The sequence below is a fragment of the Antedon mediterranea genome, chromosome 10, assembly GCF_964355755.1.
Source record: "Antedon mediterranea chromosome 10, ecAntMedi1.1, whole genome shotgun sequence".
Lineage (NCBI taxonomy): Eukaryota > Metazoa > Echinodermata > Crinoidea > Comatulida > Antedonidae > Antedon > Antedon mediterranea.
In genome coordinates, this window is record NC_092679.1 from 14,153,074 (window position 1) to 14,181,034 (window position 27,961).

At 31.4% G+C, this 27,961-nt stretch overlaps 3 protein-coding genes and 7 non-coding genes across 11 annotated transcripts; 9 read left to right on the top strand and 1 right to left on the bottom strand.

The window, feature by feature from the left end:
- Positions 1 to 112: 112 nt before the first annotated feature.
- Positions 113 to 10,300, top strand: LOC140060557 (uncharacterized). The gene is made up of 6 exons (XM_072106825.1): positions 113 to 162; positions 750 to 961; positions 1,384 to 1,526; positions 7,642 to 7,741; positions 8,157 to 8,328; positions 9,920 to 10,300. The coding sequence occupies exons 2-6, from the start codon at positions 757 to 759 to the stop codon at positions 9,957 to 9,959; spliced, it is 660 nt and encodes a 219-aa protein (XP_071962926.1). The 5' UTR covers positions 113 to 162; positions 750 to 756; the 3' UTR covers positions 9,960 to 10,300.
- LOC140061374 (small nucleolar RNA U3) lies at positions 2,962 to 3,172 on the top strand. The gene has a single exon (XR_011847425.1). It is a non-coding gene; the product is annotated as a small nucleolar RNA U3 (small nucleolar RNA).
- LOC140061368 (small nucleolar RNA U3) lies at positions 3,824 to 4,036 on the top strand. The gene has a single exon (XR_011847420.1). It is a non-coding gene; the product is annotated as a small nucleolar RNA U3 (small nucleolar RNA).
- On the top strand, positions 4,679 to 4,891 carry LOC140061373 (small nucleolar RNA U3). Its single transcript, XR_011847424.1, has one exon. It is a non-coding gene; the product is annotated as a small nucleolar RNA U3 (small nucleolar RNA).
- LOC140061375 (small nucleolar RNA U3) lies at positions 5,537 to 5,749 on the top strand. The gene has a single exon (XR_011847426.1). It is a non-coding gene; the product is annotated as a small nucleolar RNA U3 (small nucleolar RNA).
- On the top strand, positions 6,400 to 6,612 carry LOC140061369 (small nucleolar RNA U3). The gene has a single exon (XR_011847421.1). It is a non-coding gene; the product is annotated as a small nucleolar RNA U3 (small nucleolar RNA).
- A 718-nt stretch (positions 10,301 to 11,018) lies between the features above and the next one.
- On the bottom strand, positions 11,019 to 16,272 carry LOC140060558 (neudesin-like). Its single transcript, XM_072106826.1, has 4 exons — positions 16,091 to 16,272; positions 15,656 to 15,716; positions 12,012 to 12,115; positions 11,019 to 11,670 (listed from the first exon to the last, which is right to left on the bottom strand). Exons 1-4 carry the CDS (start codon positions 16,223 to 16,225, stop codon positions 11,548 to 11,550), a joined length of 423 nt encoding a protein of 140 aa, XP_071962927.1. The 5' UTR covers positions 16,226 to 16,272; the 3' UTR covers positions 11,019 to 11,547.
- A 278-nt stretch (positions 16,273 to 16,550) lies between these two features.
- On the top strand, positions 16,551 to 27,960 carry LOC140060553 (actin-related protein 2). 2 transcript variants are annotated; one of them, XM_072106820.1, is made up of 9 exons: positions 16,551 to 16,705; positions 17,694 to 17,804; positions 21,398 to 21,616; positions 21,897 to 21,969; positions 23,183 to 23,319; positions 24,357 to 24,442; positions 24,691 to 24,754; positions 25,159 to 25,437; positions 26,115 to 27,960. In XM_072106820.1, the coding sequence occupies exons 1-9, from the start codon at positions 16,658 to 16,660 to the stop codon at positions 26,280 to 26,282; spliced, it is 1,185 nt and encodes a 394-aa protein (XP_071962921.1). In that variant the 5' UTR covers positions 16,551 to 16,657; the 3' UTR covers positions 26,283 to 27,960. The 2 variants fall into 2 exon arrangements, with proteins under 2 accessions (XP_071962921.1, XP_071962922.1); XM_072106821.1 differs by having other exon boundaries at positions 21,401 to 21,616.
- On the top strand, positions 24,868 to 24,938 carry LOC140061389 (small nucleolar RNA SNORD61). The gene has a single exon (XR_011847438.1). It is a non-coding gene; the product is annotated as a small nucleolar RNA SNORD61 (small nucleolar RNA).
- LOC140061388 (small nucleolar RNA SNORD61) lies at positions 25,563 to 25,629 on the top strand. The gene has a single exon (XR_011847437.1). It is a non-coding gene; the product is annotated as a small nucleolar RNA SNORD61 (small nucleolar RNA).
- Position 27,961: the final 1 nt, after the last annotated feature.

A 27,961-nucleotide genomic window follows, 5' to 3' on the forward strand; every position in this document is an offset into this window, starting at 1 on the left:
CACAATATCAATATATTATTATCAAAGATATTATTTTTGGAAATAAATTCCATTGATTGATGGCGCTTTGATTACATGGCGCCCTCTATTTTTTACGTCACAACAAACGTACGGAAGGGGATTGGATGAAAGTTTTTCTCTGGTTTTTATAACAACTTTGTTGTAAGTTCTTTTGCTGTTTACTAAAGTCCTATAATCTAATTAAACTGCATACTGTTAATAATAATATTCAAAGATCATTCTATTTGTCGTTTCATTCTTTGGAATATGTATTATTGATACATGATCCTACCTTTTGCCTACTAGGCTAGGCTAGGCCTAGTCTAGCCCTAGAGGCTAGACATACATAGGCCTAGCTAGGCTAGGCCTAGCCTGGCTAGGCCTAGCTAGGCCTACTACTACGCCTATTATTAGTAGGCTAGATTGAGTAGAAGTAGGCCTAGGCTAGAGGCCTAACTAGGCCTAGTAAGTAGGGCCTAGGCCTAGTAGTAATAGTACCAGCCAGGCCCAGACCGTGTCTAGCCACCACGCACGAAACAGGTGTAGGCCTACCTACTAGGTAGGTAGTAAAATACCAGCAGTACCCAGTAGGTAGTAGTAGTAATAGAATGTGTATAATAAAGTCTAGTAGAAATACAGGTAAAATATATCCCAGCTATGTCATCTGACTGTGTTTATAACAGACATTAATTGGTTTACTTTAAAAAAAATGATTCTTATTATATTAATTATTATAAAAAAATTTTCAGGACCAACATGGCACTTCAGTTCAAACTTCCTGGTATTAATGTACGGTACATAAGAGCTGATAACATGCTTTATAAGGTGATTATCACAATGACGTGTGAGGTACCGTGTGACCATGAAGTGTTTCACAATGAAGTAGAAGATTTGCTGCGGGCAGTTATTGCAATGGCAAACTTGTACCCCATCAAAAGTGATCATCTGTTAGCTGTGCCGTGTAAGTATAGTATCCGATCATTATAAAGCTTATTGCTAAGAATTCTTGCCTGAAAGGGAAAGATGTGAGAATTTTAGCCTTTTTTTACAGTATATTTCTTTTTTTCCTAAAATAGAAGGTAAAACTTTACTTAGTTATTATTTATTAACTATTCATATATTCCTAACAAAAACATCCTTTCTTTCCCTTACGAATGAGTATGAATTATATTCTCTCCGGTGCTAATTCTTTGATACAGTGTCACATGTGATGCCTGTATCATAACTTTTACAGCCTATACATCATGTGATTCATATGTGATGCTGTATTGCCAAATTTGCCTATGATATTGGGCACATAATGTGGAGATACTGTACAGAGAATCGTGTATGTTATATTGTATGTAAACTGTGTTATTATTAATCTATATTTTCTCATTGCAGCAATAAAGCCATGGTCTCCAAAGAATAAAAATCTTACAAAGTTTTCCAAAAACAAGAACTTGTTATACTGCCATGATTTTGTTTATAAAATTAGGTTGAGAAAACTGGTGCCTCTTGTCACTCACTTACCAACAAAAAGACAGGTATGTAAAAAGAATCTCTTACTAAATATTATCAATATACAGGCAAATTAACTCTAACTTATAAAAGTCTGTTTTTAACTAAGCAAATTAATTTATTCACGCAATTAAAAAGCATCAGTTTAACACAAAGCAATACAAAAAAAATGTGTAATCAGTCACAACTCGGTATATGCTCAATTTGCATGAATAGATTTCCCAGTAGGGGAAAACTTTAAACCCTTTTCACACAAAAATGTTAATATTTAACTAACATCAAAAAGCAGGTAAAATTTTTAATATTCAATAGCACAATTTTGTTATAGTTTTATCAGTGAGTGTTAAATACTGTAGTATGATTGACAAGTATGCGTCAGTCAATATATAAGTACATTTACACCCTCTATTGGCACTTAAATTAATTAATCCACTTACTTAATATAATACTGTACTGTATCCGTGTTTAAGCTTTGGAATAATTGATTCATTCAAGTTTATGAGCTTGAGTAGATTTATATCTGATTGATCATCTAAAATAGAATATTCATTTTTAGATGGAAATTTAAATAAAAATATTTGTTATTTTATATAATTCAACATTTGTTTTTGATAAATAATATTGTAGAATATATATGTTATGCGCGATTTGAACGATTTGCGCAATTTAAAATTGCGCAAAAAAATCCTTGCGCAATTTGAAATTGCGCAAAGAATTCTTGCGCAATTTAAAATTGCGCAAGGATTTTTTTGCGCAATTTTAAATTGCGCAATCAACTTGCGCAATTTCAAATTGCGCAAGAAAATCTTTGCGCAATTTTAAATTGCGCTGCACAATTTGTAAATTGCGCAAGATAGTTCTTGCGCAATATGACACCTTTGCGCAATTTGAAAACGAACTGTAAATTTTCCCATACATGGCTAGGCCTAGGCAGAGGAGTTTAAAATTTAGTATTTTATTATATAAATAAGACCATTTCAATGAAGATAATGTTTAATACTCACTTTTTAAGTTTTTAATATTAGTTTAATAAGCTAGGCCATGTAACCTAGTCAGTATCAGTAGTCCAGACCCTAGCTAGGCTAGAGTAGTATAGCCGACCGCCCGCGCCGCGCCCGCCTGGTGGAACACCACCGCTTTCGTTTTCCTTCGTCGGTTCTTCGACGGTATGCTAACTTATAACAATATTTGCACTATTAAAATAAGGAAATGCGATATTTATCTTTAATTTTGAATCATTCTTAGAAATTACTATATAAATATGGGTGTGCATGATTTCACAATCTGTCGAAAAACCTTGCGCAATTTGCAGATTACTTGCGCAATTTAATACGTTGCTTGCGCAATTTGAAACACATGTTTCAATTCAAATTGCGCAAGGATTTTTTTTGCGCAATTTCAAATTGCGCAAATCGTTCAAATCGCGCATAACATATACACATCAAAGTGTATGTAAAAACCAAGATCATACTTTAAGGGATCATTTCTATAATGTGTTTCACGGAGAAATGAATAAAGTTGATCAAATCGCACACCCACGAGGATGAGTAAGTATTCTCTTCTGAGCGTGAAGCAGAGCTTGAGAATTCCATCTGGAATGACCTTGCTCATTGATGACTGTTCGACCAAGACTTTGGTCTTGGAAGGATGGAGAGAATGCAATCTGAGTGGTTCCAAATATGTTTTTTTAATAAAACGGAAGAAATATTCAGAAACTGTTGACATACACAAAATAAAATTTTAAAATTATTATTATTTTTGTCTGGATAATGAACAAATGTGTATGTGTAGCATTGAATATATTAACAAGCCTTCAGTTGTACTGTAGGTTTCTAGTATATTATAAACTCATTTTACACAGAAAATGTTACAACTTGCTTGATATCCTCACACATATTATCTACAAATATCAGATATAAAAATATTTCAATAGTTCACCTTTATTGTATTATTATTATTATTTTTTTTTTTTGCTTATTTCCAAACATGTTCAACTGTAGTAAGATTGACAAGTTCAATAGTTAGTATGATTTAAGTCAAAATCTCAGTGAACTCATCCCCTCTATTGGCTCTGAAATTAATTATTCCACGAATTTTAATATCATTTGTTTAAATTATTGTTTAATTATTTTCAGTTCCTCCATGTTTCAATTTGAGTCAATCTGTATCTGGTAGGTCATCTAAAGTAGAAATTTCATTTTCAGATGGAAATTATTGCAAAGAAATGTTTAAATAAAAATATTTGTTATTTTGTACAATTCAACATTTGTTTTTGATAAATAATATTGCAGAATATATACACATCAAAGTCTATGTAAAAACCAAGATCATACTTTAAGGGATCATTTCTATAGTTTGTTTCACGGAGAAACGAATAAAGTTGATCAAATCGCAAACCCACGAGGATGAGTGTAAGTATTCTCTTCTGAGCGTGAAGCAGAGCTTGAGAATTCCATCTGGAATGACCTTGCTCATTGATGACCGTTCCACCAAGATTTTGGTCTTGGAAGGATGGAGAGAATGCAATCTGAGTGGTTGCAAATATGTTTTTTAATAAAATGGAAGAAATATTCAGAAACTGTTGACATACACAAAATAAAATTTTAAAATTATTATTATTTTTGTCTGGATAATGAACAAATGTGTATGTGTAGCATTGAATATATTAACAAGCCTTCAGTTGTACTGTAGGTTTCTAATATATTATAAACTCATTTTACACAGAAAATGTTACAACTTGCTTGATATCCTCACACATATTATCTACAAATATCAGATATTAAAAATTTCAATAGTCCACCTTTCTTATATTATTATTATTTTTTGTTGTTGCTTATTTCCAAACATGTTCAACTGTAATAAGATTGACATGTTGAATAGTTAGTATGATTAATTAAGTCAATATCTCAGTGCACTCATCCCCTCTATTGGCTCTGAAATTACTTATTCCACTAATTTTAATATCATTTGTTTAAAGTATGGCTTAATTAATTCCAGTTCCTCCATGTATCAATTTGAATAAATTTGTATCTGGTAGGTCATCTAAAGTAGAATATTCTTGAAAATTATTTTATAACAATGTCTCAATAAAAAATATTTGTTATTTTGTACAATTCAACATTTGTTTTTGATAAATAATATTGCAGAATATATACACATCAAAGTCTATGTAAAAACCAAGATCATACTTTAAGGGATCATTTCTATAGTTTGTTTCACGGAGAAACGAATAAAGTTGGTCAAATCGCTAACCCACGAGGACGAGTGTAAGTATTCTCTTCTGAGCGTGAAGCAGAGCTTGAGAATTCCATCTGGAATGACCTTGCTGATTGATGACCGTTCCACCAAGACTTTGGTCTTGGGAGGATGGAGAGAATGCAATCTGAGTGGTTGCAAATTTGTTTTTTAACAAAAGGAAAAAAATATTCAGAACTGTTTACAAACACACAAACAAATCATTTTAAAATTATAATTTTTTTGCTATAATATAATGAATATATGTATAAACAGTCACATTGCATTGAATATATTTCCAAGCCTTTAGTTGTAGGGTTCTAACAGATTGTAAACACAGTTCACACAGAAAATGGTACAACTTGCTTGATATTCTGAAACATATTATTATCTGCAAATATCAGATAAATAAATATTTCAAATTCAATAGTCCACCATTATTGTATTTTTAAAATATTTTTTTTTTATTTCCAAACATGTTCAACTGTAGTAAGACAAGTTGAATAGTTAGTATGATTAAGTCAATATCTCAGTGCACTCATCCCCTCTATTGGCTGTGAAATTAATTATTCCACTAATTTTAATATCATTTATTCAAATTATGGTTTAATTATTTTCAGTTCCTCCATGTTTCAATTTGAGTAAATTTGTATCTGGTGGGTCATCTAAAGTAGAATTTTCACATGAAAATTATTGCATAACAATGTCTCAATAAAAATATTTGTTATTTTATATAATTCAACATTTGTTTTTGATAAATAATATTGCAGAATATATACACATCAAAGTCTATGTAAAAACCAAGATCATACTTTAAGGGATCATGTCTATAGTTTGTTTCACAGAGAAACGAATAAAGTTGATCAAATCGCAAACCCACAAGGACGAGTGTAAGTATTCTCTTCTGAGTGTGAAGCAGAGCTTGAGAATTCCACCTGGAGTGACCTTGCTCATTGATGACCGTTCCACCATGACTTTGGTCTTGGAAGGATGGAGAGAATGCAATCTGAGTGGTTGCAAATATGCTTTTTAATAAAACGGAAGAAATATTCAGAAACTGTTGGCATTCACAAAATCAATTTTAAAATTGTTATTATTTTTGTCTGGATAATGAACAAATGTGTATGTGTAGCATTGAATATATTAACAAGCCTTCAGTTGTACTGTAGGTTTTTAATATATTATAAACTTATTTTACACAGAAAATGTTACAACTTGCTTGATATCCTCACACATATTATCTACAAATATCAGATATAAAAATATTTCAATAGTCCACCTTTTTTTATTATTAATATTATTTATTTTTTTTGTTGCTTATTTCCAAACATGTTCAACTGTAGTAATTTTGACAAGTTCAATAGTTAGTATGATTAAGTCCATATCTCAGTGCACTCATCCCCTCTATTGGCTCTGAAATTAATGATTCCACGAATTTTAATATCATTTGTTTAAATTATTGTTTAATTATTTTCAGTTCCTCCATGTTTCAATTTGAGTCAATCTGTATCTGGTAGGTCATCTAAAGTAGAATATTCATTTACAGATGAAAATTATTTTATAACGATGTCTCAATAAAAATATTTGTTATTTTGTACAATTCAACATTTGTTTTTGATAAATAATATTGTAGAATATATACACATCAAAGTCTATGTAAAAACCAAGATCATACTTTAAGGGATCATTTCTATAGTTTGTTTCACGGAGAAACGAATAAAGTTGATCAAATTGCAAACCCATGAGGATGAGTGTAAGTATTCTCTTCTGAGCGTGAAGCAGAGCTTGAGAATTCCATCTGGAATAACCTTGCTCATTGATGACCGTTCCACCAAGACTTTGGTCTTGGAAGGATGGAGAGAATGCAATCTGAGTGGTTGCAAATATGCTGTTTTTTTATTAAGGGAAAGAAATAGTGCTGAAAATACATCAAATTGAGTCATTTTTAAAATACCTTTTAAAGCTCTTATATGCAGTATGAAAACATATAAAAAAAATCACAGCTCAAAGTATGTTCAAATTGAATGAATAGATTGATCCTTAGCTTGGTAGAAAACAGACTTTAGACTTTTTTCACACAGAAAAAACTTGCTTAATATTATATCACACAAATTATCTGCAAATATCTGATAAAAAATATAATACAGTATATATATTTTTTTCACATAATTCCAAATTATTTATCATTAAATGACTTGCCTCTATATTTCAGTTTTACTGTATAGAATTACTAGAGAAATACCTGCCTAGAGTGGGTACCTCTCGCCCACCAAAGTTTAAAAGCTCTACAGTACAATTTCCGGTCATTCCGAACCCACAACACATGGTGTTGATATCATATTATATGGAGTGGAGCTGTAGCTTGGTGGTTAACGTGCTTGCCTTCCAATCCCAAGGTCCCGGGTTCAATCCTGACCTAGTGCAGGGTTGTAACTCATGACTCTTTCAACTCCACCCCCTAAGCCTCAAATGAGACTTAGTTTATAAGCACGATAAATTATTAAATAGTTTATCCATCCTGTAATTGGCGAGTTACTCGCTGTTGGATGAGTATGAATAAAATTAAAAAAAAAAAAAAAATATAGTTTAAAACCTTCAAAGTGCTAATTTGGAATACATTTTTCATTTCAATAAGTTTATTCATCCAAAAGAGAAATATTGAAAAAAATAGAAAATACATTAAAAGATGAAAGCGCCCATCAACACAAAGCTTGTACATGGTTGATGACCTAACTTACTAAACATACATAAAACAGTTAATACAATAAATAAAAAATATACAGTTAAAAAGTACATATGAAAATATTGATACCAATTGATACGTGCAGGTGCGTATCGCAAATATTGTACAGTATAATGAACAAATGTAAACACTCTCTCTTACAGAATTTCTATGTTTTCTCCTAGTGTAATGCCATATCCAGAGAGAACTATTCCAATGCATATGCAACTGAGCCAATGATTGCTAACACTGCAGAAACTGACACTAAACCTACTGAACCTGAAGGTACTATATGCTAACTTATCAAATAAATGCCATTACTTTTTTCGTAGATATTAATATGAAAAATCATAAATCCTAAATTTAAATATATGGTGATAATGTGTAATGCAATTGAAGTTTGTTCTCCTGTCTGTTGTTCTGATAATGTTGGCCTTTTGTCATTTCAGCCGCGCCATTCTTTTGATAATTTGCTCACCAGTCTATTGAGTACAAGGGGTAGGCCAGTCTTTACTCACCATAATCTCATCCAACAATTGCCTGTTCTACTGGCTGTTCTTCCTATCAGATTTTACTTTCCTGAATGTGTACATATTTTGATATTCTATTGTACTATGTGTATAATATTGTATAAAAAAAATCTATAATAGTTAATATACTTTTGTTTGTAGATTTTTAAAATTTTTTTTTATTTAATCAGTGGCATCTTACAGAAGAAAACGAAAGCACAGTAATAAACCAGCAGACAACATTTTACAGGAAAATAAACAATTAAAGTTAAAGGCTCCAAGACGAACTAGGCCTACTGAAGATAAAGAAAATGTGAATCCTGAAGAAACTGAACGTGTAGGCTTTGTACATGGTTTTGTAAGGTACAGTAACATCAAGTTAAACTTTTAGAAGGGTGGGTCCAGAGCAAAGGTTGGTGACATCAGAACTGTGACGCTCTACTTTATTGAGATGCTTTGAAATATGTTAAAAAACTAAAACCATTTCATACTAAAAAGGAGTATATCTTGGTTAAATTAAAAAAAAAACAATTATGAATGTTCTACTGCAGTAAACTCCATTTTGTTTACTCCTTAACCTGTTCACACAATTATTTAGCAAGCTTTTTTGGGTAATCACACACTGTTATTACACTGCCTTTAACAAACTAAAATCATGTTATTGCAGCAACAAATGTAGTTACTGTAGTAACTGCAGTAGAATAATTTGTACATGATCCTTCAGAATATTACGATTTTCCTATACACATGGACCTCTGGTGTGGTGCCTCTAGATTATGTTCAACACGTGTGTTTTCTAAAACCCATTGGCCATGTGTTTTCAAACACTACTCTACAGTCCCAGAATTTATCTGTGATTTTAAGCCGTTTTCTATTGTAGTACAACTGAGATAGCACCTTCATTCATTCTATAATCATCATATTGATTATTACAGAACTAGGAAGCCTAGACCTACCGTATTTACGCCGGAGTAACCCCCAACTCGTCCCGAAAGATGTACTAGTATACAAATAATGAATGTTTATGAGTGTAATGGTACAAATAATGGCATGAGGTGAATGATGAAAGGTTATATTAACCTTTCATCATTCACCAAATGCCATTATTTGTACCATTACACGAATATAAAACATTTATTTGTTTTATATAACACCTAAATAGATTCCTGTCATTTGAATCAAATAAAAGGTAGGCACCCTAGCCTGGCCTACATTTGATTCACATTGATAAAACAGTAACATAGTAGTTTTTAATAATTTTATATTAAATGTTATATTTATATGGATTTTATAAACACACCTACTTTTGCGTTAATTATGTCAACAAATGACTAAACAATCCTAGGCCTAGCAAGGCTAAAACACCTAAGCTATAGGATAGGTTTAGCCTAATTAATACTAATTCAGGCCTAGTCTAGACCTAGCTTGGCTGAAAGGCAAAACTTCAACAATTGGAACTCATCTAGGCTAATTATGGTTTTTCCAACGATTCCACGTTTTAGAGATGTTTCCATTAATTAATCAAAATCCTACAAACGATCTAAAGCTAATTTAAATGCCTTTTTGAAAATTAGTACATATATCTCTCCAGAAATGTAATTCCATCGCAAAAAAACAGTCATAACATTCAAATCCCGGCGAAAGTACAAAATAGGTGGCGCTGTTGTATTTTAAAAGCAATAGTATAAAACAAAATATTTTCCAAACGCAAATAGTTTTTTTTTTCATACACGAAAAAAAGTACTATTAAACGAACATTTAATAGTGCGTACTATTGCACGCCATGTGACCCACATTAGTCCAATCAAATGACAGGAATTTATTTAGGTGTTATATAATAATAAAGTGCACCAAGAATTTTGTGTTTATCGGACCCACAGTTTGTTGTCCTTATCCAAGACGACTCATTCTACCACTATTAATTTTACTACTTTTTAAAATTTTATTTTCATAGATCTGTCATCAATCCTATAAGAGTACTGTTTGGAAAATAGTGATGTTCTTTTTTTGTTTGGAACCTCAAACAAGCTCTACCACATGTTGGGTTGTTGTCAATATTAAAAGCATTATAGTTATGTGTAGAACATTTGTTTTATGTATATTTTAAAAAAGGAGAGAAAAACAATTCTTTTTTCGAAGTTGGTGGTTGCAACAAAGCTTTTACTATATAGTGCACTTTACGTTAGTCTTTGGTATAAATTTATAGAGTTCAAATAATAAACACCAAACTGCACATTGAATTATTATACAAAATAATGTAGTTTATTTACCATCTGCAAACTTATATAAAAATATTTGTAATGTCATACAAAGAATAAATAATGAAATTATTATACTAAGATATGTTAAATTAGAAAATAAACCGTTCCTGTGATAAAAAGCAGTAAGAGTGTGTAATGGCACAAGATTACATAACATTAACATGTTATGTATACAATATACAGTTTTCTCATACACTACTGTACTTTACTTTAAAATAATTAACAAAAAGAAGTATATCTGTAACCACCCAATGTATCTTAATTTAATAATCATTATACAAATTACATTCCATACACTAAAAGAAAAGGTTACTGTTTCACATTTCACAATTACAGATACAAAAACTACATTAATACACTTTTAAATATTTTTATCAAGGTTTTATAAAGTACTGCAGACTGGAATGTTTAATATATATATTATTTTCAAACAAAAAGGATGTTTTATTGCTGTTGGCTTAACATTTAAATATTGCATTTTTAAACTGTAGTATCAATCATAGATATCATAGTGAACTAATATCTCTATGTATCAATTAAGGCCATCATTATTCTCATACCTAATTTGTTGTATTGTGGCAGTAACAAGGTTTTGTTTTATGACAAATGTTAAATACATTAAAATCCATGCTTCAGTTTTTCATACTGTAAAACAAATATTTTTTAACTTTTGTTAAGTTATTAGTGAATATATTCCTATCAATTAAACCATACTCAAATAGTTTACCCTATTCCAATAAAAATATTTAAATAAAACCTTCACCAAATATTATTTCTACATTGCTTACATCTTGTCTGTCTTGCAACCAAAACATGTTTACAACAAAATTAGAATTTCAATAAATAAAGTAAAAACAACTTTGAGATATCATAGCCTTTCTTTCTGTTCTAATCTCCTTTCAATTTCAGCATTTTTAGCAACCATATTTGAGTTGGGGCTTTACTGTATCTTCTAAAACTAATAAAATTCCAATACCATGTAAGGGCGTGTTGAACGTTCAACTACTCGCGAGATCATGAGTTCAAGTCCAACGCTTATCGCATTGCTTGTGTCTTTACGCAAGCCACTTTACTTACGTTTGCCTCTCTCCACCAAGGTGTACAAATGGGTACCTAGTAAGTAAGTTCAAAACAAATAAATATGTTTCCATTCGTGTTCGATCCAAAATTAACCAGGGTAATAAAGTGAAGCGCTTAAAGCCTTTATGCATAAGAATGACATGTTATTTATTATTATATGGATCATATCAACTATCATTTGTGATTGGTCAAATCCTTTGCATTGTGCTTATGTCGTTGCATCCAACTAGAAACCTATCCTTTACAGCTCTGGGTGGTTGTTATCCAAGTTCCAAGACATGTGGCCAACAACTGGATATTTAGCAACATAAACATTTTTGAAAATCTTATCCAACTCTTCAAGCTGTTGCTCAGTCAAACCAGTCTGAAAAAAAATTTCAAATTAATCAAATAGTAATAGCTTCAAAATAAATCATTTAAATAAGTTAAAATATATTCATTTATCGCTTGTATACCACAGTAAAACCTTGAAGAGAAGCCATTCGCAACAAAAAGGGACCTCCATCTTTGGTTTACAAAAGTAATCTTGAAACAAAGCCGTTCTCGAAATCAAGCACACTGGGCTTCTTTTCAAGATAGTATGGGCTTCTCTTCGAGGTAGTATGTGTGTATCATAAGAACAGGCATAAACAATACAAACACATGGTTATTTATTAGTTTTTCACACGAAACTTATTACTCATTAGTAAATGGCATTCTACCTACCACATCACTGGTTAGATCATCAGGTTCAAGTGACATCTTAGCAACACCTCTACTTGCATCTTTACCTACTAATGCATTATATGCAGCACCTTTACCATAGAAATCTATAAACAAATAATAATAAACCAAAACTCCAATGTACAGTATAAATAATCATAGACCTAGGTCCATAGTATAATGTTAACAATACAGTTAACAAAACAGTATCTTATACATTATCTTTATCATATACATTATTACAAATGGTGTTTTTTTCTCCTCTTTTGGGTGCAATTTTCTTGTAGTTATTGTTTATCATATTCTACAGTAAATGTTTTATTGAAAAGTGAAATCTTTAGTTAGTACATTACCTACTTATTATATTGTAATTTATTTTATTTTAAATAATACAATGCAAACAGTTTTAGCTTTATTTTTTATATCTGGGATTGCTACATTTGTTCAAAAATGTTTGATTGATTGATTGATTTCTTTATTAACCGAGTCAACACAGATACATACAATAAAAACATGTAAACAATTAAAATCAGTACAACAGACTCGAGTTAAAAGGATATCCCACAAAGTAAAAAACCTATTTCCATTGGGGTCCAGAAACACAGAGAAACAAATTGCACAGATTCCTTATACTAAAAAGAGATTAGATTAACACTTAAAATCCAAAATGTTAAATACGAAGTATAATAGCAAAATATTTAAAATTTGTAAAATGCTTTTTAAAAAAATAATTTAAAAATACAATGATTTTAGAGTCTGTTTAAAAGAGGTTATCAGGGAATAATTTCGCCAGTGTAGCATAGCAAAAAGCTATACGAAACAACCTTCTTGCTACACATTTCTACAATTGTGTAGCAAAATATACTATAGAAAACTATGTTTCTCAACTCAAAAATCAGTTTTATTAGCAATATTGCTAAACAAAATTTTAAGATGAAATTTTTCACTGGTTATTATGTTCGACGATTTCTTGATATAAAGAGGAAGATTGTTCCATGCTTTAATAGCGTTAAAATAAAACGTTTTGCTAGCACATCCTTTAATTATTGGGATACGGAAATTACACATAGTGCTACTGTACCTCTCATGAAAATCCCTGATAAGTGTAAAATGCTCATTTAGGTACAGAGTACAATGTGTCGTTAAAAATCTTAAAAACATAGCATAAACTTTAAAAATTAACCCTATTTACCACGTTTAAAAGTCTTAATTCTTGAAGTTTCGACTGACCAACATGAGATCTAACATTAGATTGATTAATAAACCTAACTATTTTATTTTGAGATGTTTATTTTTTAGAGGCTGTGATACATCGTAACACCATGCTGGGGCAGCGTAGTCGAAGAGCGGTTAGAGTAAAGCGAAACATAGTAGTTTTCTACTAAACTTATCTAGATTTTTATTTTGCCTGTACAAAAATTTAAGGCAGCTATTTATTTTATTAATTATAGAATTGGCGATTAGGTCACCAGAAGCATGTTGGTCTATTTTTACAACTAGATAAATTATATCTTTGCTGGCTACAATGTCTTGACCAAATGCATTTAATTTAAAATTAACATTGTTTTGACATCGTCGTGCATCGTGAGACCATTGTCAACTAACCAGTCATTGCAGTTATTTAAACAATCGTTCAATTTAGCTTCAATAATGTTAGGATTTGGATCGCTATACAAAATATCACAATCGTCGGCATAAAGAAAAAGTTTACATTGAGGATCAATTGATGTAACAATGTCATTAATATACACACTAAGAAAAGTAGGGGCCCAGAATACTACCCTGTGGCACCCCATGTTCTATGCTATTATGACCCGATGTTACATTCTTAACAGCAACATATTGTTTTCTGTCTGATAAATAAGACCGGAACCAGCCAGTGGAATCACAGCCTACTGTATATCATACAATTTTTTACATAATACCATGATCAACTGAATCAAAGGCTTTACGTATGTGCAACAAAATCATCCTGGTAAGTTGACCATTAGCCCTTTTTTATTTAACATGGTCGATGAGATAAATGAGATTGTAGGCTATATATCAGATTGTTGTTTTTAAGATGATTAGCTAGTTGGATATACGTTGCCCTTTCAAGAACTTTAGAAGCAGTGCATAAAACGCTAACAGGTCGATAGTTATTGGGGTCTGTACGATCACCCTTTTTTAAAATAGGCTTAACTTTAGCCAGTTTAAAGTCATCAGGTACATTATCACTAACAATTGATGCATTAATTACATGTGTCAGTGGAAGCTTGAGGATACCTGCCCCATCTCGTAAGAAACGAGCAGGAATTTCATCAGGGCCAGCACCTTTACCAATATTTAATCTGCTTAATTCAGCGTGTACAAAATCATCACTAACAGGCTCGAGTTTAAATCTAATTATATTTTTATCATATTAGTTTTTAAATTTTGCTGAATGTGGGTTATATAAATTTTTCCTAGGTGGAAGGTTTTTTTTAAAGGTATCAGTAAAAAAAATTTTAAAACGAGTTGCAATGTCTTTGGGATCATGTAAAATTTCACCCCTTTCGTTTTTGAGAACTAGATTAGAATCACCTTTATAGTTATTTTTGTAACCTAAGCTACTTAAGGTAGACCATAACTTTTTTGGATTAGATTTACATTGAGATATTTTGTTAATGAAAAATTCAGACTTTGCATTTTTGACTGATCTTTGAACTACATTTCTTAATTTACAGTACTTCTTATATAGTTCAGTTTGAGTTTGGTTCTTTCGAAATTCTTTGAATAATCTATTTCTTTCATGAATCAAACTTTGAATTTCGGCCGTCATCCACTCTTCGGTCTTGTCTTTGATACGTATGCGCCTTAGTGGGGCATGTTTCTCGATCGCAACGAGGAGAAGTTTTTTATATAAAATCCAAGAGTCATTTGCATTTGTAGCATTGTAAACGCTGGACCAGTTTGTTTTTGACAAGGTATCATTGAATGACGCAATGTCGTAATTTTTTAACGCCCGAATTGATGCGAATTTTTGTTCATTCAGTTTAATTCTATTGCGTTTTCTTTTTCTGATACAGTACGTAATAAGATGGTCACTAAGACCAATGTTTAAAACACCAACGTGTGTTACGTTGTTCTCATTGGTGCAAAGTATGTGATCGATCCGTGTTAACGTGTTATCCGTATCCTAGTTGGTTCTTGAATAAGTTGAGTAATGTTGTGTTGACTCAGGCAGTCTTTATACTGTTTGGTCAATGGGTTCTTGCTGTCAAAAAGATTGATGTTAAAGTCGCCAAGAACAAAACATTCAGAATCATTACCAATTAGGTAAATCACGCTGTTAAAGTCGTCAATGAAGCTGTGATATTTTGGTGGTCGATATACGCATCCAACAATTATCGGTTTTGAATAAGATAATTTCTATCCAAATGGATTCTAGAACCGGGAAAAGTAGATCCGATCCAGGTAAACATATTCGTAAAATCCACAATGTAATAGTATATTTTAGTAATTTTAGTCTTGACTTTCTACGGAATTTTAAAATAAGTTCAACCTTTTGACGCCACCAAAGCCAATACAATCAATCAAATGTTAAGTTAAATGTTTTAAGTGTATACCATTTTACTCTGTAGGCCTACTGACTGACTCTATATATACGCCTAATGTAGGTACCCTACCTTTTCCAGTAGACACATCAAAGACCACTCCTTTCACTGCCATATAAATAGGTTTTTCAGACTAAAAGAAAAATAAAAGTTAAATTAAAATTAAATGTTATTTGGGATTGGGAATTATGAATTTTAAATATTATTTAAAAAATTATATTATTAGGGCCTAAAGGCCCTAAAACAATTAAAAATTGCAAAGCATCAAATAATAATTAGAAAACATATACTGTAGTAGCCGAGCCCCCAAAATAATGAGTCGATGGTATCAGAGGGGCGAAACGTCCTGCTAGGCTACCGCCTAGCTAGCTCGCTGCTATGTTCTACTCAGATTTCTCCTAGGCCTAGCTCGCTATGCGCAGGTCTAGTAGGCCTAGCCAGGCTAGGCCTAGTAGTACTTAAATTACCATTTGCTATATATAAAACAAATAACGCCATAAATCTTACATCTGATCCATCGAATTCTTTAATATCTTCAGGAGTAAAAATTCGCAAAGAGTCACTATTTATTTCGTTCAACAAGAAACACAAAATGACTAGAAGAAGGAGCGAAAATATTGAAACGAACCGATGTTCAGCCATGTTGGATGTAATATTCCTAACACCTCATGTGATTGGATGCATACTAAATGTCTGTGAACAGTATACCAATCAAAATCGTCGTGCTATAAGAGTAAAGTCCGTGTGTAAAAAGTACACCGATTTTTACCCAATTATGTTTTAAGGTAAAACTTCGAAATTAAGCATTTTTGCAGATATTGGACGAAAAACGTTTTGAACAATATTACCATTTATTTTTGCACAATAAGTTGTAGTAATAAACCTTTTGAACATCGCCTAAAATACAAACAAAGCAGAAATAAAAGAAATACGGAAGTACACGCACACACAACACACACACATCAAATCAAGGGTCTATTTATGTTGTAAAGAGAAGGCGGTGGTCGGGTCCAAAAACTGAGAGACGTTTGCTGTTCCTCGTAGAGTTGGTCTACGAAATCGGGAATCATCAAAATGGACAGTGAAGGGAGGAAAATATTAGTATGCGATAATGGTACAGGTGTAAGTATTCTATTATTTCTCGTTATTTTTTGGACTAAAACTTTATTATTTGTATGCAAAAATTAAAGATAACAATTGGATATAAATGCCGGAAGTGTCATCATGATTACTATACAAAAAGATAGCGCTTCAGAAATCAGGAAGTGATCTTTCTTCCGAGCCTAGCCTATCCTTATTATTATTTTTCCACCTAGGCATAGGGCCTAGTAGTAGGGTAATCAAATTTACATTTAATCCTGTACCAACTGGAGCCGCCCCCACGGTCAGCCTAGAGTAGCGTAGCTAGCGTACACACCGGCCAGCGTAATAACGACCGTTTCCTCCTGGCTGGCTGGACTGAAAGTCCTCTGCCGGCCTGGGTTTACAGGGCTAAGTTCCTACTCCTAGCTAGTAGTGCAGTACAGTACTCTAGTAGGCCGTAGAGGCCTAGCATCTTGCTGTAATGTGGCAGACATATAAACAAATATTAGTTATAAAATTGTTTTTTTGTGTGCAGAGTATGTTTTTATTATTGATCTCATTCAGATAACTTGGTTGACAACGACATGCATGATGTTGATTATCAATTTATAACAATGATATGATGATAATTGTTTTTAAATATTATAAGGAAGTATAACATAGGCCTACTTGGCTAACCCTATCTCCCGCTACTATATATGCCCAACTCAACCTAGATCTAAAGAACATGAAAAATTACCAGTATTAATATTACCATGGTTTTCATTAATTATTGGGTATAATAAAATAAACGATATATACGATTTTTAGGGGCGTATCCAGGATGTTGTGAAGGAATTTTTTAACGGAAAACGAAAGGTGTAGAGCAACAAAAAAACTTACTCATACTGGCTACTGGATGTAATATACCTTCAGATTTTTACTGATGAGCCAGTTCCTGGGAATCTAAGATGGAGTCTAGAAATTTAGGGTGCAATATTCCCACAGATTTTCATTTGTTTGTATTCAATATTCTTTTGTTTTTCAGTTTGTTAAATGTGGATATGCAGGAAGCAACTTCCCTGCCTTTATTTTTCCTTCATTGGTTGGACGACCAATCATACGGTCCACAGCAAAAGTCGGCAACATAGAAGTTAAGGTACTGTATTAGATTTTGTCATTCATAAATAAATATTAGGAAATTTCATGTTTACCTGCTTTTTATCAGACTAGAGCTTTGAAAAACAACATGCTTTTAATTTTATGAAACTAGCTTATAATTCATAAAAATGATATTCATTTAAAATTTCTATTAATCGGCTAAGCAATTGTAGAAATTGTATTAAAACTGGAACTTTCTAACGTAAAAAGATAATTTTTATAATATAAAACATTTATTTTTTGCAAAGCTTAACTTATACTGCAAATTTTTTATCATCTTTAATTGCAGTTTGCTTGCAAAAGGATAGTATTTCTAAAGTTATACAATTGTAACCATCATAATGCTTTTACTGCCAATCCTATCCTATATTAAATCAAAAGTGGTTAAACATTCAAGTAGCATTTGTCGAGCATGGTGACAGTTATTAAGCCCATATTCAGTATTTTTATAAAGGAGTTTATTTTTCCACAATAGGGGACAAATCGAACTGGCCCTAATATTTACCATTATCATACTGAGCCTGGATTCCGGAGCTGGTTGCTAGATAAAAAAAAATGGGTGTAGTGTTTTAAGAATAAAAATTCACATTAAGTGGATTGGATTCTGTATAAAATCATATACTTACATGTGAACACAACTTCAGGTATGGATTAAATCCAGGCTCTGTCAGTGTGAACAAGTTGTTAACATAGTTAATCTAAATCTCTTTTCATGGACTGAATACAAACATCTATAATCAGAAAACCAGTTTGTTTCAAGATTGAAAAGAGGACATTATTTTCATATGTTTACATTTACATGCTTAAAGACTGTTTATCAGTGGAAATTTCATAACTATCATTTATTTTGCTTTTTCTTTCTTTTGTTTTGTTTTTAATCCCTTACTTCATTTGTTCCATTGCAAAGTACAGAAGGTAGGCACACATTCTCAAACTCAACTCATTTTATAATTCTTCCATTTTTAGCTTTACAGTGTTGTTTTTCATGTGCAATGATGCGTGACCTATCTAAAGCAATGTTGATGTGAATTTAAAATAGTACATACATTTCTGTTGTGAATCCCAATTTTCTTCCTTCAAACACAATTTAATCTTTAATTTGAGTGAGGAGAAGGGGTGGAAATAAATGAGCATTTTTACCACCAATAACAAATATAACTAGATTTAATTCGTCACTATGACGAATTATAGGTTATATGCATTGATTTAAATAAAGAGAATTGATTTTTTAAAGATATATTGATTGATTGTTTTTCTCAGAATCTTTAATTATTTATAATATATGATAGGACCTTGCTAGCGCGAATACAATAGCCGGTATCACAATCCGATCAAAGATCCCTCTGCGTATAATGTCATAAACCACATTTGTTGTTACATATATTAATAAAGACATAAGTTACTTTTTATCTAGATTTCATTATAAATCATGTGTATAATCTATACACTAAGAAATAAACTTGAACAAACAATACAGATAATAAAAAAAAAATCTTATTTCGTTTCCCAAGGTGAGACTCGATCTCGGTACCTTGAATGCCATAGACACGAGCACAGACCATCGAGCCATACACAACTGACTAAAGTTATGGAAAGATTCCTCCGTGTATTTACTATGCAGTAACCACTTTGGTGCAGATAGATTATTACATACCGCAATGAATTATAATGTTTTACTATGATGACATCTTTAAAAATTTAAAAAAAATGATGCACTGTCAAACTATATACTTTTAACTTTAATATTTGAACTTCTTAAGGAAGAAAGTTAATGTTAAGTTTGTTATTTCGACCTAAGAAAATGTTATAATTTGATTGATTGTCATAATTAATTTTTTTTAATTTAATATGCCATTAATGATGACTTAATCAACTTTTTTTCTCCTAATTTCATAATAAATCATACATATGATACATACACTTCAAGAAAATGAAATAAAAAATAGGTGTTCCCGAGCATTCTAACGATATATATTAATTTTTAAATTTAGCATATTTTCACCATTTTGTTAACTTACACGTGCGTAGACTGTCACTTTAGACGTGCTCGTATAACGCTGTTTGGCGTTGAAAAGTGAATAAAATATGATATTATTAAAGAAAGGTTATACAACAGTAATCGGACAAAAAAAGTGCGCATTAATGTTTGAGCGCGTGCAAAAATCTGCGCACTCATGGTAATTTTTTAAACGCTTAAAATTGCCAGAAACGTACTCTACTTTCATCGAAAATAAATTCTGACAATTTTTGAACATTTTAAGCGCGTACGCATGCGTTGTATGCGCTACGCACGTAATTGTATTGCCATATGATGAAATATGACCTGAAATTTATGAGTACCAAATTTTGTTTAAAAATGATTCATGCTTGTGAAGATATGGTTACAAACGTGATTTCATTAAATCGCGCGTAGACCACGTAATGTTTGATTGCGCACCGTGAAAACATAACCACATCGATTCCTGGCCATAAGGAATATACTCTGAAAAATTGACTTAGCTAGATGAAACTGATATCAAGATAATTCACGGACAAAATAGTGCTAAGGAAAGAATAAATAAACAAATAAAGATTCTGACCGAATCAAGAGGTTATATGCATGAATGCATATAACCTAATAAATCTATTTCCTGGAAATGTATGGCTATAATAAAAAAAATGTATATTTGTTTTTGTAATCATTTGGTCACAATTTAGATTTAAAAAAAAAGGTTTTTTAGATACACTTTGATGTGGCGAATGCAGTGTACTGTAAAGCATGCTTTATTTTGTACTGTTAATTTTGTGTGTCTGTGTGTTTGGCCAATTATTTGCATGCTTTTTGGTTTTTGTTTTTTGCTAATTTCCATTTATCCTTTGATTGCTGTTCATTACTTTTTTACTGTCGATATTCTGTTTGTTCTTTTCTTAAACGCTATGAATTTTTTTTGTATTGACATCGTACTGTACGTTTATGTTATAGTTTGTCTCTTTTAATTCTAATTTATTTATACTGTAAATGGCATTCATACATTTACATACATTTTCCAACCAAATTGTGGTTCGTCTTGTCAGTTGGCAGTACATACTGCAGATTAAGGCACTACAAAATCTACTCTGTGTAACAGTACTGTAGAAGTGATTCCTTTTCGATTGTGTAATACAAAACCATTAAATTTAATAATAACTAGTATAATGAACATTTGTGCATGAAACGGGTTTGTTTTCGTAGCTCACTACAATAATTCCATTATTGAGATAGTCCCAAAAAATAATAATAATAATAATTTTTTTTTAATTAAACTTCATTTAATAAGGGTGACTCAAAACAGCCGAAGCTGACATGCATGAGCCCTCAATACTTAAAAAACGGGAACAATACAAATACGAAAATACTAGAAAAAGGATAACAAACAGAGAGAAAAAGACCAATAAAAAAATATACAAATATATGGCATCATTGTGGTCTTCATTACCATGCATTATGAGGAAGTTTTAATATTTATTCTCTGTAAACATACATTTTATTGCGAGGTTTCACTTGTCTGGGCTTAATTTCTAAAGTTTTTCAATCGAAGTTGATTAATTTGAATGAAAAATTCTTTCTTTTTAAAGGATTTAATGGTTGGAGATGAAGCAAGTCAATTGAGGTCTATGCTTGAAGTGAATTACCCTATGGAAAATGGAATAGTTCGAAACTGGGACGACATGAAACATGTTTGGGATTACACATTTGGCGAAGAAAAACTAAACGTAGATCCCAAAACATGTAAACTGTTACTTACGGAACCTCCAATGAATCCAGGAAAAAATCGAGAAAAAATGGTTGAGGTAAATCGTGATTTAAGTAAAAAGTTCATATACAGATATCATTTGAATTGAGATGTTCTCTTTTTATATCATTCAGGTTATACTTTAAATTAAATCCAAAGGCAAATTAATACAAAAAATTACAATGCTGTGGGTGTTATTAGTGGCTGGATCTCAATGGAGATACAAAATAAAAAAAACAGACAAATGAGATCGACTACATACTGTATACTGTACCTCCTTGGCGGAGGTAAATAATCAAAAAGCTTAATCAACTTATATATGTTTTATTTTTTTACAGGTTATGTTTGAACAATATCAGTTTGCAGGCTTGTATATAGCTATTCAAGCTGTTCTGACACTCTATGCACAAGGTAAATATTTGTATAGCATTTTTCTTTATAACGTGTGTGGCACAGTTTGTTGGATGTTGGACTACTGATCATCGGTTCGAATCCAACGCTCGTTGTTTTGCTTGTATCATTAGGCAAGATACTTTACTTAAGTTTGCCTCTTGCCACCCAGGTTTACAAATGGGTACCTGGTAAGGTCAAGACGCAACTTTGTTTGCAACTAAAGGTGGATATATGACTAGACAACTGCAAGGAAGATACTTTTTGTATGATTATCAATGAAAATAAAATATACAATAAAACCTTTAAGAAGTTCTGAGCAGTTTCTCAAATGATTTTAAGAACACTTGATACAAATAACACATTACGCCTCTCTCCACCCAGGTGTTTGATCCAAAAATGGCCGGGTAATAATATGTACAGCACAGGGGTCTTACAACATTAAGCGATTTATAAATCTAGAATATTGTTTTTAACACACCAATCTTTTGATTGGAGGATTTTGGGTCACATGATCAATAACTACTCCATTGAAACAATGTTCTCAAGATTTAAGTCAAACATCACGATGACCTTTCACATTTCTCCTTTCACCTCATGAATTTATTTGTACCATGTTGCACTCATCAACATTCATTATTTGTATAATATACAATACAAAATGTCTTTATTATTGTCCAAGCAATGTCAATAACGGCACACATGAGTAGAAATAAAGTGGGTGATCGTTTGTTGCTAGCAGTAGAGCGCGTTCAGGATTGGAACACACAAACTCATTACTTTCCCACCCTACTCAGCACCCTCTCAAATATTATCCCCTTTCCTGATATTTTCACCTTTGACTAGAAAAATAACAGCATATAATATAAAGCATTACAGCTTAAAAATTGCAATGGGTCTTTTTAGTAAATTTTATGAACTTAGACATATTTTAGACTTTTTGGTTTGTAAGTAATGACTCATATTAAGATCTAAAGATTCTGTTTCCTTTAAAAGATTAAAGTCTTTGATTGGTGAAGATTTCTTGGATTAGTGATTTCAAATATGTACATACAGTATATAGTAACATTTAAAAATGGGCTACATTCACATCTACACAACAAGTTGATTTTAAGATATACCCCAAGATATTACCATTACCAAAATTACATCCTGCAATAGAGAAGTGGGTTTTCTTTATAAGATATGTTACAAATTGCGTAATCTAAAATGTTGATTTGTTTGTGTTTTTCAGGTCTTTTGACGGGAGTTGTGATTGATTCTGGTGATGGTGTAACGCATATCTGTCCTGTTTATGAAGGCTTTGCTCTACCTCATCTCACAAGGAGGTTGGACATTGCTGGCAGGGACATCACAAAATATCTTATAAAGGTAATGATGTATGATAGCCCACTTCACAACAGTACATGTTAGTGTTGTTGCATGCCCAAAAGAATTTAATGAGCAATTAGGTTATGCTAAAAATAATACTAATTACTTTTCATACCTGCAAAAAGTAACTTGTAACAAGTTGTAACCAGGTTTGCATAATGTGAAGACAATTTTGTGGAAAATCTCACAAGAGACCTATGTGAAACCTTGGGAGAAAAACTATCGATGAGAGGCATGTTTTTTGTTCCGAGATGTCCCGAGTCGTTCGTGAACAAGTGTATTGCCCTGGTATTAAACTGACCAATCATAGTAATCAATTTGCACTCAACTATGCTTTCTCCCGCATATGCGTGTATGAAAATGTGTAATATGAGATACATAATGATGTAAAACATGCAAGTCAATCATTGTTTTTACATCATGAAAACATTTTGGTAAAATTAACTGCGTGAAAAATGCAAGAGCGAACAATGGTAAAAATCTTCCAATGACATTGAGTAAGGCTACCGTGGTTAAATTTACCATTTTTCAAGTCCAGTGCGAACAAGGCCTAAAGGTGGATATATAACTAGACAACTGCAAGGAAGATACTTTTTGTATGATTATTAATGAAAATAAAATATACAATAAATCCTTTAAGAAGTTCTGAGCAGTTTCTCAAATGATTTTAGGTACACTTGATAAAATAGCACATCACTAAAAACTACACCTTTTTCTAAACTGGACCAAGTGTCTGGTTTTAAGAGAGGTCACTGACAGATAGACCGACACAATGAAAAAGCTTACAATATATCATGCCAACTATCAAAGACTACATGATTCTTTATTAACAATACTATTGTAGATATACAATTGTTAGTCTTTTTGGACTATACATGTGTGCAAAACATCTTTTGATGAATGTTTTTCACTTGGTATGCCCTGGTCCAGCCAGCCCCTCTCAGTACCTACTGGTTGACTTTAAAAGATGCATTGTAAGCCAATGCTGTGCATTGATCCTTAAAACTAATATCTTAATAATTTATTTTTCTTTATAGTTGCTTCTTTTACAAGGATATGCATTCAACCACTCAGCAGATTTCGAAACAGTCCGAATTATGAAAGAAAAATTGTGTTATGTTGGGTGAGTATAGATAAACAATATGTGCAATTAATCCACAATTTATATATGTATGTATATAGGTATTGGGTAACAGAAGATTATTACAGAAAATGTGATATTTGAAAGGATAGCATGCAGATTTTAAGGGAAAAAAGATCTTTGTTTTTAAATATTTTCGATCAGTTGAATAATCAACTTTCAAAGAAATTTTGTTTATTGAAAAAGAAAGGAATGTTTTATTTGATTATTGAAATAATGTTTTTTATCAGGTACAATATTGAACAAGAACAGAAACTATCAAGAGAAACAACAGTCTTGGTTGAGAATTATACAGTAAGTATTGAAAACAAAATACTACCCAAATTAAAATCATTTTGTACCCAAAAAATGGCATCGGAAGACTTGATAAACCCTTTTCATTAAAATTATTTAATACCTTTTTGACTGCAAGGATGACACAGATTAGTTCTGATAACACTGAAGAAAATCATTTTTTCCTCTAAGAAGTTCTGAGCAGTCTAGATACAACAATTACATACATTAAAAATACAGATAATAATTTTCTCAAGCCATACCAAACAAGTTGGTGCTTGTTTTGTAAAGAAAAAGTACTTTTACAAGTAAATTGGAATACAGCATGGGATTCATTCTACATAAAACAGCTTTGTTTTAGTTGAAATCGTAAACATTAAAATATAACATTGAATGGCTATATAAAAAGACATTTTGATTCCCAGCTTCCAGATGGGCGAGTCATAAAGATTGGAGGTCAGAGGTTTGAAGCACCAGAGGCCCTCTTCCAACCACACTTAATCAATATAGAGGGAGTTGGTATTGCGGAACTTCTGTTTAACACAATCCAAGCAGCAGATATTGATACACGATCAGAGTTCTATAAACACATTGTCCTATCTGGTGGATCAACAATGTACCCTGGTCTACCATCAAGGCTAGAGCGAGAGATAAAACAATTATATCTTGAACGAGTTCTTAAAGGCGACACTACAAAACTAGCGGTAAGTCTTGTTTATGATTTAGATAATATATATCAGACAATTTAAGGTTATTGAACCTGTATTTGTTATTAGGAATACTTTTTTGTTACAATAAATAAATGAAAGTATAAAAATATTTGTTAACTGCAAGGATGACTTCGTTTATCTGACATGAGTGAAGAAATCATTTTTCCTCTAAGAAGTACTGAGCAGAAAATATTCACATACTTTACTTAACTACAACACAACTAAATAGTACTAAAGCCTGTTTTCCATGAGGTGTGAATTTATTTACGCTAATGTTCTTATGTCTTATTGTAATATTCGCTGAAGAGAAAATTTGAGAGAATTTGTTGCAGAAGGGAATTTTTAAATGGAAATATGAATAAGCATGCATTTAATAATAAAGTTATGGAAAACAGGCTTAACAGAGGTGTCAAGTCCATAGTCAGGATTTTTGCAGGGGAATTCTTTTTTTCCGCTGAACAAAAGATAGATTTAGGCATAGATATAAAGTAATTTGCCTTCTGGCTATGCAACAGTAGGATTGGCCAAAAAATGGTCATAAGCCTATTAGAAATTTTACTGATTTTCACATTTTTATTTTTGACTCAAAATACTTTTTAAAAATAACAAAATTATATGACATTTGTGCAATTTATGCAAGCCTTAAAATGTTAATTTTGTAATAATTTCAGAAATTCAAGATCAAAATTGAAGATCCACCTCGTCGTAAACACATGGTTTTCCTTGGTGGCGCTGTTCTAGCTGATATCATGAAAGATAAACAAGACTTTTGGATAACAAGACAAGAATACGAAGAGAAAGGCCTGAAATGTTTAGAGTCGCATTCAGTGAAAGTATAAAAAAGTAAAAATAAAAAAACTATTTTATACTTTTTTTGATAATATAAACACATTAGCTTCTTTTTTCATCATCAACCAAAGTGATATATTAAGTTGATGCTTGATTTTTCTAGAACATTTTTCTTTTCAAATTTATATAAGTCAAGAATTTTAATGCAACATTTGAGATAAAGGATTTTCTAAATGTTTAATTTGCTCTGCAGTTTGTAACAGCAACTTCTATGTTTAGACTCAAAAGTATGAAATAATATAGCCACTATAATGAGTACAAATATTAATTATTATTATTATTATTATTATTACATAATGTGTTGCATTACATGATTTTTCAAATTTTTATTCTGGAGTATTTTATTAGATATACAGTATCCCAAGTTTTCCAAGTAATTTGTGTTATTTTAAAATCAATATATTTATTTTTCTTTACTGGACAAAGAACTGGTTTCTTTTTTTGATGATAGCAATTAGCAATTATTTTTTTATAAATAAATAGTAATAATGTACAAGTTATGAGAAGTTGAATAAATAATTGTAGTAGGTAATTTTTTTTTATACTGTACTCATATAAATGATTAGTTTGTATGTATTGGGGTAAGTTGGTGATGGTGGGAGGTTTGCCCTTATATGAATACAATTGAACCCCTTCCTTTGGTCACCCCTTATAAGAGAACACACTTTTTAAAGGGACACTTTCATGTGAATTAAACGAGAGAAAATACAGTAATGTCTTAACTATTCTGATGACACCCCTATTAAGGTGATGCTTTGTTGGTTCCGAAGTTGTACTGTTATTACACTGTAGTACTAAATTTCAATCTTTTTTTCTTTTTGTATACAAGGAAAAGCTATATAATATTAATTATACATTTAAAATAACAAATGTGATAGTTTTTCATTTATGAGTACTGGAGTGGTCCACTTAATTTAAAGCAACTAACCATTACCCAAACATTTAGCAGAACAATAAAATTTATCTTTAATTGGTATTTGTTCTTAGTTTAGCACAAAAGATTAGCGAATAATTTTCATTTTAAGATATAAAATCTTTAAATATCAAAATTAATATGCTGCAGTTACTGCAGTAACTACATTTTTATGCAATTATTTAGCCATCTTTTTTTGTTGGGTTATATGCACACTGTTTATTAAGGTGACTGGTGCAAAAACTAAAACCATACATTATTGCAAATAAAACTAATGTTGTTACTGCAGTAACTGCAGTAGAATAATGTTGACATGATACCTAACATAATGAATATGAAAATGTTTATGAAGTTAATACTACTATTGCAATTCTAGCCTTTAGGTATATAAACTCGGTAGCCTTAAAAATATATTCTAAATTGCGAATGTTTAAAGTTGTGTACTAAAAAATGACCAAATAGGCCTAATTTTTTATGTAATATAATATTCTTTTTCAGCATCTTTGCTACTAATAATTTTTTTATGTTGGCGAACATCAGATCTTTGTAAATTTAATTTCAATGCAGTTTAAATTCTGGATAGCTTAGGTCATAACATCTAATTTTGACTGCTTAAACTGGGGGTAAGGATGCATATAAAATGATGATAGCACATTCGGTAATGTATCATTTTTCTAAAGGATTATTTGAGATATTGTTTGCATGATGTAGTATATAAGAACAAATTAACTATAAAGATGTTAGTAACTTTCGAAA